The 9,282-nt window shown below is 52.4% G+C and overlaps 1 protein-coding gene across 1 annotated transcript in view; it reads left to right on the plus strand.

Moving 5' to 3' along the window:
* Positions 1-6,954, plus strand: part of LOC104289778 (cytochrome P450 26C1) — an 8,875-nt gene extending 1,921 nt beyond the window's left edge. The window contains exons 3-7 of the mRNA XM_009888791.1: positions 8-16; positions 144-419; positions 2,074-2,229; positions 5,813-6,319; positions 6,586-6,954. Of these exons, the coding sequence (XP_009887093.1) occupies positions 8-16; positions 144-419; positions 2,074-2,229; positions 5,813-6,319; positions 6,586-6,948 (1,311 nt within the window). The 3' untranslated portion in view covers positions 6,949-6,954. The remainder of the gene's footprint in view (positions 1-7; positions 17-143; positions 420-2,073; positions 2,230-5,812; positions 6,320-6,585) is intronic.
* The last annotated feature ends 2,328 nt before the right edge of the window (positions 6,955-9,282 follow it).

The following is a 9,282-nucleotide window of genomic DNA, read 5'->3' on the forward strand; positions in this document are numbered from 1 at the left end:
CCGCCAGCGCCGCAAGGTGAGCCTTGTGCCGCCCCGACACGGCACGCAGCCCAGGCGGCACCTCCTGCCCAGGCTTGGGCCTCGGTGGCAGGTGGGACCCCCCGCTTTAACCGCCTGCCTCTGTTCCCCCCTTCTCCTTCTAGATCCTGGCCAGAGTGTTCAGCCGTGCCGCCCTGGAGAGCTACCTGCCACGGATCCAGAAGGTTGTGAGCTGGGAGCTGCGGGGCTGGTGCATGGAGCCGGGCTCCATCGCAGTTTATTCCTCCGCTAAAACCTTAACTTTCCGCATTGCAGCTCGGATTCTGCTGGGGCTCCGCCTGGAGGAAAAGCAGTTCAAGGACCTGGCCAAAACTTTTGAACAGCTGGTGGAGAACCTCTTCTCCCTGCCCCTCAACATACCCTTCAGCGGGCTGCGCAAGGTACTGCCGCCTGCCCCGCTCCCTCTGCCTGGGGGCAGGGGCCTTTTCCCCAGCAGCACAGACCTCCTGTCCCCGGGCTCACCAAGGGGCACTTCCGATGGGCCAGGACACCTGCAGCACCCCGTTCCAGGTCTGAGGGCCTGGTGTCTTGCCCACCCCAGCCGTCTCCCCTTCTCTCTGCGCTTCTCACCTGCTCCTGGTTGACTTCTAGCTCCTCTGAGCACTGCCTCCAGCTTATTGTACAGCGCAGGGCTCCTCTACTCCCTCACCTCATTTGTTGCCACTGTTGGCTCTGGTTAGTCCATCAGTTCTGGCCTCTCCCTGTCCCATTTCATCCTGCATGGACTCATGGCAGCCCATGGCAGAGAGGTCTGTGGGCATGAGCACAAAAGCAGGTGGGCACAGTGCACCTTAGGTTAGCACTCCCTGTGCACCTCAGGGCAGGCCGAGGACTTGAGACCCTCTTATGGTCCTTGGTCCCTTGTCCCCCAGCAGCAGAGACAGCAAGGAGTCCTGGAGGGGAACATGGCAGAGGGAGACAACCTCCTCTGCCTCTTTCAACCCACAGTTTCTTCCCTGCTGCCCTGCCTTCCCACACTCCTGCCTTACGTACCGGTCCTGGGTCCACCTCTCCTCTCCCGTTTCAATCTGCGTTCTGTTCACCAACTTTGGGTTCTCCACCCTTACCACAGGTCAAGTCTCCTGCCCCTTTTATCCAGGTCTTGCCCAATCTCTTATTTCCACTGTGAGCTCTGCCTCACCTTACCCCGCCAGTCCCAGTCCTCCCCCAGCCTCTCTGCTGCTCTTCTCCACCAGTTCAAAGCTCATTTTCCTTCTCCAGTTTCCCTGCAAAGCAGCCCTCCATGCCCCCTCTCATGTCAACCACAGCCTGTCTGGCCCCAGACCAACCTCTTCAACTTGCATTTAGGTCACCTTGTCTTTCCCCTTGCTCCCTACCCTGTTTCCTTTGTCCAGTCCTTCCCACCTCAAATCTCAGCCTTTGTATCTTCTTCCCAACATCTGTTCATGGCCATTTTTCATCCCGCCGGTCCTTCTGGCTGTGGCAGGAGGCATCTTGATACGGAGCCATACACTCTGTGACTCCATCCATCCATCCCACTTTGCAAAGAGATTGCTGATCACTTGACTTGCTGAGATCTTACCTAAATGTTTTGCTGCACAGGACTGCAACACAACTGCAGATGAGCTGGGTGTGATTAATGCGTCTTTATCTACTATACCCTGGTAAAGCCACTCATTTGTTCCTGTCTCAAATGTGCCTTGCTGCTTGGATTAAGTTTTATTAAGTTACCCCTTCTTGTCCCTTTGGACAACCTTCTTTTTGACCTGACGTGACCATGGGTTTGTTCAGTGCAGATGCCTCTGGACTTGGTACCACGGGTTTGCTGCTGTCCTTTCCTCTCAGAGGGTTTCTTAGGACTTGTATTTGGTTCACAACGGCAAGGCAACAGAATTTGCAGCAGGTCCCTCCAAAATGCTGCCTCTTGCAAGGCTGTGGGGCTGGGCAACAGATTAAACAGTTCTTGCTGTTACAGATCCTGGGATTAAGGATTGCCACGCTTGGGGTCCCCCGGTCTCTCTGGAGAGGGGGGTGGTTCCTAAGGCTCTCCTGAACTGTGTCTGCCTCCTGCAGGGAATCAAAGCACGGGACATGCTACATGAGTTTATGGAGAAGGCTATACAGGAAAAATTGCAGAGAAACAACCCAGATGATCACAGCGATGCTCTGGATTTCATAATAAACAGTGCCAAAGAGCACGGCAAAGAATTCACCATGCAGGAGCTAAAGGTAAGGAGAACCCCCCCCGCAGTGTCCTTTCCGACTTGGTGGCTGTTTGAGAGACCTGGGCCGAGGGGCGGGAGGTTGTATGGGGACCCGCCACCAGCTGCTGGCTCCTGCCCTCCTCTTACCAACTCTGAGGAGACCGTCTCCAGTGCAAGCAGGAAAGCCTGGACTCAGCGTGCTGATGGTCTTGTAGGATTGTGCCTCCTTGCATTAGAAGAGAGCTGGTATTTAAAAAGGGAATAAATACCTCTTCTACCTTGCCTCTTCATGGCCACCAGGCTTCAGCCTGACTTAGGATGCCGGGAGGGTTATGTGGCTATGCTAAGGCTCTGTAACTCAGTGTGTGCTTGGAAGCCTCCAAGATACTATCTTGGAAATACTTAGAGCTAGTTGTGTACTTCCTAAACATCCCCCAGCATCGGACATGGCATGGCGTGTAGATCATGTCACCTTATTCCTCAGGGCTGTGAGCTCAGAAATCTCTGAAACAATATATCAAAATGGGTCTAGGGATGGAATGATGGATTCCGGGTCATTCCCTATCACCTCATCATTAATTATATCATCTAGCTTATGGATTGCTATGATGCAACGTGATGCATCCCTGTGACTTAGGGATGAACCCAGTAGTCCTTATAGAGCCAAAACTACCAACTGAATGTGGAGAGTAATTTGCCAAAGGTCTTGTGAAAAAATTGTCATTAGTGCTGCATCTTTCATAGCTCCAGGTCACTTGATGAATGATTCAGTGAATGACAGATGACACTGCATTTATATAACAAGTTTTGAAGCAGTTTTGCATGGGTACAGCAGCTGAATATAGTTTTAAAGTATTTGAACGTAGTCTGAAAGTATTGAACATACATAGTTTTACTGTTCATTTAGGTATTTAAGGAAAACTATCTAAAGAGTAATGTTTTATAAATATTTTGTAAAAGTGTGATCTCTAAATCTAAAATATTTGAAAGACTTTACAGCGACCATTAGATAGAATTAGAACCGGCATATATTCTTAAAGTAATTTTATTATAATTATTATATTATTTATTCTAATAGAATGGGGTTTATTATAATATTTTTATTTTGAAAAAATAATTGCCAGATTCAAAATGTGATTAAGATTGATTAATCTCTGTTAGTATTCACATGTATATTACACACGAATAATTACATGATCTCTCGTCATGTCCCTGCCTCTGACCACAAATGGAATAAGGGGATATTAAATGTAATGTGTAGTGATGTGGCAGTGACCTTGGGCCAGCTGATTCAAATGATAGTATATTCGTATGCTGCCCTGTGCCTTTACAGTTAGAAAATTTGTACCTTGTCTGTATTTAACAAAATGACTTGCAAACTGAACTGCCTATGCTTGCAATTATGGCAGTGTTCTCCGCTTTTAATAAAACAGTAGTAGAGCTCTCATCCAATGAAATGGTATAATTGGATAAGAAGTCCAAAGAAGTCTCAGAATCATGGATCTATCTGACTTTGAGAGACACTCCAAACACTGGCACACTCTAGTTGCTAATTTGCTTTTTGTTCAAATGATTTTGAAAGACCATTTCCCCAGAAATTTTCCTAAATACACTGTGGTTTGCACCGCTAGCATGAACTCAGCAAGGCCCTTGAAATGGAAAGGTCATTAAAAAAATATCACTTTGCCAAAAGTACTGTTTTAAAACATGTAAAACTTTGGAAAGATTAAAAAACAACCAACCATCCTACGAAACAGTGCTGTCACTGGCTGGCTGCGTGGAACCGTAACGCCACCGGTCGTGCTTCCCAGGACTGGGGGTCGGGCTGTAGCACAGCGACAATACTGGTGAAGCTGTATTGATGCTGCCTCCCAGTCACCGGTTATTGGCCTTGTAAAAGCAGGGAGAGAAAGTCAGCAGCTCAGTGTCACAACTTACGTAGCAGCACTGTCAGAGGTTGATGCAGGGAGTCATAAGGGATGTTATTTCAAATTGCAGAGCCTGACCTAAATTCCTTGCGTGTTATTGAAATGTCTTGGGTTTTAATTGCAAGTGGTGGCACTGAGAGATTTCTTTTCATCTGGGCCTGCTACCCTGTGAATGTAAAAATTCCTGCTAACGCCTGCAGGAGGTGTGATAGGGGTCGACAGGGATCTGTTATTTCAGAGGTTTTATTTCAGCTGAAAGATGCCCTTGAGAGGTGCACTTTGACAAAAGCCTCTAGTCCAGCCAATATATGGCACTGGGGACAGTAGCAAAGAGTAATCCTTGTTACATTACCCTTGACCTTACCAGACTTGGCTCCAGGTACCTTCAGGCTTCAGGTGTCCTTCCCTGTGTTTTCGGCTTCACCTCTTCAGAAACTGGTTGTGTCAGAACAGCTTAAAATCCAGACACATAGCTGCATGAAAGGAAACTGCTCTGTTTCCCCCGGAGGGTTTTGCTCCGCTTTGCCCCTGGGCTGGAGCAATTAGTGCCGGGTAGTGCCAGCCAGGTCCCAGCCCCTCCCAGGGTGGCAGCTTCCTGTGCTCTCTCCTTGTGCTGCTCCCGTGGCTTTTGGGTCTGGCCTTTGGCCTCAGCGCTCCTGGCCCAGTGCTACGGAGCTGCTGGCACCTTCCGATGGTACCATGAGTTTGAGCATTACGTTTGCCACCAGAGACATGACGTGCCATGACCCGGCTCCAGGCAACCCTTAACTTTTGGAAAACAATTTCCAAAAGTTGATCACAGGGTGCTGCAAACAGCCTGCAGCAGCCTGGCATGTGCTGTGCAATATAGACGCCCCAGACAGTCCCTGGGAGGGGACCGAGAGGCTGAGTGGGGATCCGTGAGCCGGGATGAGGCACATATTACAGATTTGACTGTGCCGTGGTCCGTCTGAGGTGGCTAACCTCCTAACTTGTTACGGACACATCTGCTACAGAGCTATCAGCAGCAGCGCTGCTGTGCTTCAGGCTGTAAAGCTTGAAAAGCGAGCAGGTCCTTGGCCCGGTGTGTGCGTCCCTGCGGGAGAGGTCCCTCCCAGGCTGACCTGCTGTAGCAGGGAGGTCTTTCTGCTTTCAACTCAGTTGGTTTGAGTCCCCTCCCAGACAAGTACATGGTCGACTACAAGTGGAGATGGATCAAATGCAACTCATTTTAGCTGCCAGCGCATCTCGGATCTATGCATAAACACGCAGCCTCATAAGCTCTGGATGGGCAGAGACGTAAATGTTGGGTGCAAAGGGGAATTGGCAGATGAAGACAAAAAGTGTAATGCTTGAAACGAACTTCACTCAGTATGCTAAAATGCATGTAAAACTGCTTCTTTAAAATTTGTAAATCTTGGGAATCAAACTCAGAAGAACTGTATTGGAGGTGATGTGTACTCATCTCAGTTATGTTTCTGCATCAGTCGCTTGGCAAGCAGACATCCAGTTCGTACAGAAATGGAAGAACAAGTGTGTCTTGTTTTGGCCTCTGCCAACCCAGGGTGGGTGCAGGTTTTTGGATAGCAGAGGTGGGGCCAGGGCCTTGCACAGGGACAAAACCTGCAAAAGGTGAGAACAGTCTGAATCACAACCAGTTTAAAATGGCATACAAACTTGTCACCTTCCTTCCTCTCCCAGGAGTCAGCGATCGAGCTCATATTTGCTGCTTTTTTCACCACGGCTAGTGCCAGCACCTCCCTGATCCTTCTGCTGCTGAAGCACCCCTCAGTGATTGAAAAAATAAGGCAGGAGCTGATATCCCATGAGCTGTACCAGCAGTGTGAGCACTGTCCTGCGGGACCCTGCCCGGACACTTTGACAGCCCAGAGCAGCAACAGCAAGAAGACATTTCTCCACCCCACAGCCAAAGATGCTTGTGAGGACCAGAGCCAGCCCCCAGGCCCAACGGAGGAAGATTCCCCCCAGCCCTGTGCCCCGCCGGAGTCCACCCTTCCCCAGAGCAGTCCCTGCGCTGAGCCCCAGCTCCAGGTGCCATCGGGGCAGAGCTGTCGCTGTCCCTCGGACATCAGCCTGGAGAAGCTGAGCCGCCTGCGCTACCTGGACTGTGTGATTAAGGAGGTGCTGCGGGTGCTGCCCCCCGTCTCCGGAGGCTACAGGACGGCACTGCAGACTTTCGAGCTGGATGTAAGTGCTTCGCACGCTGGCGGGCTGCTAGGGAGCTGCTGCCTGCCACTGCCTGCGAGCACCCTGTGTACAGCACAGTGGTGGTGCTTGGCAGAGTAGCCCAGGAGAAGGTGGCATCCAGCAATCTCCACGGGTCCCAGCAGGGCTGGGGAGAAAAGGAGCTGGAGAGCAGCTGGGCAATGTGGTGGGGCTGTCCCCCTCTACTAGCACAGCTGGCTGCACAGGTATGTAATGCTCCTCTCCTGCCCTCTTCTCTCCCTCCCCAGGGCTACCAGATCCCCAAAGGCTGGAGCGTCATGTACAGCATCCGTGACACGCATGAGACGGCCACCGTCTACCAGAGCCCCCCTGGTGGCTTCGACCCAGACCGCTTCGGTGCCCCCCAGATGGAGGCCGTGGGCCGCTTCCACTACATCCCCTTTGGCGGTGGGGCACGGAGCTGCATCGGCAAGGAGCTGGCACAGGCCATCCTCAAGCTGTTGGCCATCGAGCTGGTCAGCACAGCCCGCTGGGAGCTGGCCACTCCTGGCTACCCTGCCATGCAGACCGTGCCCATCGTGCACCCCGTTGACGACGGGCTGCAGCTCTACTTCCACCGCTTGCAGCCCATCCGCGGCAGCGAGGCCTGAGCCAGGGGTATGCTGCCCCCTCAGCCCTGGCCTCCGTGCCCCTCCATGGCTGCTGGGGGCAGGTCTCTGCTGCCCCAGGCTGGGTATGGCACTGGGTCACTGCAGAGCAAAACCACAAACCTCTTCTTATTTTTCCCCTCCTGGTGTGCTGGTAGTGAGGGTCCTGCAGAGTCCTGCTGCTGGGCATCGGGGTGAGCCCCAGCCCCAAACCCGCTGAAGCTGCTGGCAGGGAGCATCCCCCATGGGGCTCAGCCCCTCCCTGCCCTGCGCAGGTCCCTGGCCACCACAGTTGGGGAGCAAAACTCCCAACCCCACAGCTATGGCTCCCAGAGCCTTTCTGTCCCAGGGTTCTCTCCTGTGGGCACGTTATAGGAGAGGCAGGATGAATATCCTGCACACTGTAGCTTTTTAGATGTAAAAAGAGAGAAGATGAGGGGGCTCTGCAGAAAAACACAAGCAGGGCTGCTCAATCCATGGCATCAGCTGTAGCTAGAATAATAGGGTGTAAAGTGGTTTTTATTGTAAATATTTAATCTCATTCCTGCACTTCCCATTAGAGCCAGCACAAAGAAGATGTGTCTCATTCACCCAACAGTAGTAGCTGTGTATATTGTGCCTGAGCACTGTGCTGCTGCTCGGGGTCTGCCATGAAGCCCCCTCTGTGGTCCCCGCAGCATGCACTCCCCCACCACAGCCTGACCGAGGGATCGGACTGAAGCAGGGGAGGGGGCTTTGGGGAATAAACATCTGGAAAACGGACATTTCAAAATATACCTGATTTGTGGTAGTAAGTCCCCTGTTCCTGATGATGCTGTTCACGTTGTAGATGGGGCATTTGCAAGGTGACACAGGCCCCATGGTGGCTGGCTGGCCAGACTGACCACCACCTCCCACAGCCTGTCTCTGCCAGGTCAGCAGCTCTGTGGGTCCATCCAGGAGGTGGTACCTGGGGCTAAGCCTGGGTGCTGAGGGCACCTTTTTAAGTGTCTTCTGAGTGCCGCCTGCCTTGCTGAGACATGGGAAATTTCTCCCCTGTGTAAAATGAAATGAGCCTTGTTGCTTGTTCACTGAGAGCAGAACTGGGCCCAGGTCCTTACTCCACAGCAATGTGTTTATACGCTCCTTTCAGCTTCACCTCTGCTCCCCACTGTCACGTGTCCTGCATGGAAACAGTGGGGGAAACCATCCGCCTTGTCCCTCCACTGCATCCTGAGCCTGGTGGCGCAGCGTGCTCTGAAGAACCAGCAGCAGCTTGACCTGTGAAGGCAGAAATGTGGCACGAGGACAGAGTCCCTTTGGAAAGGCTTTGGAGAGCTCCCCCGTCCCCTGAATCTCTGCCATCGTCCCGCTTCGATGCCAGGCTACAAATGACCTTTCCCTGGCCAGTCCTGCTTCCATGTCCATGCTGGGGCACTGCGGTGGGGTGCGCGTCGCTGTTAGTTGTCCAAAGGCTGTGCAGCGAGCATGCTACCTGGGGCAGAAATGTGGCTCCCAAATGTGATAGGTCAAATCTGGAAGAGGTTGAACTGCAGGGCTGAGTTAAGTGCTGTTGGCAGGTCGACCCCGTAGTGAACCACAGCCTCTGCCCCTCCTGACCTTGTCCTGAAAGGTGAATCTTTCTGGCTATCAGAGGTGAAATCAGTAGGTGTTGGCTGCAAGTGGCAATGACTAACTTTAATTAGCAGGAGCTGCTGGTGTGGCTGTGACCCGTGGGCGACGCAGGCTCCCACCGCGGGCAGGGCTGCGGGCAGGACCAGGCCTGCAGCGCCCAGCACCGGGTGCAGGAAGGCCAGGGCTCCTCCGGCAGCGCACTTAAAAATTACCCCGAGCGCTAACGAGCCCCGTAGCCACCCGCTGAAAAATGTAACATGAATCTAGTTTGAAAAAAAAAAAGACTTGAAACTGATTTTGTTTGCAGATAAACACGAGCATTTACAAATGAAGTGTAATAATTGTTACTTGTAATCAAAGTTTGTTCATATTAGGCTGTTAATTTCTTGACCTCCTTCCAAGATGTTTTTAATTATCCCTTTCACTCTTTACCATTTGATTCTTTTCGAGCCGATGGCTGGGGAATACACAGCTGGGGAGATAATAAAGCCTTCCTGTGGCAATTATCGGTGCTCAGGCCACCGTATCTCGTTATTTTGATAGACAGTGAACTTGGCGCGGTTGCCGGCCGGGTTCACGCAGATGTCACGGTCCGTGTTGTAGGTCACAAGCAGGTCAGCGCCCGGCAAGGGGAGAGCGAGCGGGTCAGGGCGCGGCCGCCGCTCCCGGGCAGCGCCAGGCGAGCCCCGCCGGGAGCCCCGCCGCACCCCGGGGCGCTGCGCA

The sequence above is a fragment of the Charadrius vociferus genome, unplaced genomic scaffold (genome assembly GCF_000708025.1).
Source record: "Charadrius vociferus isolate BGI_N301 unplaced genomic scaffold, ASM70802v2 scaffold436, whole genome shotgun sequence".
Classification (NCBI taxonomy): Eukaryota; Metazoa; Chordata; class Aves; order Charadriiformes; family Charadriidae; genus Charadrius; species Charadrius vociferus.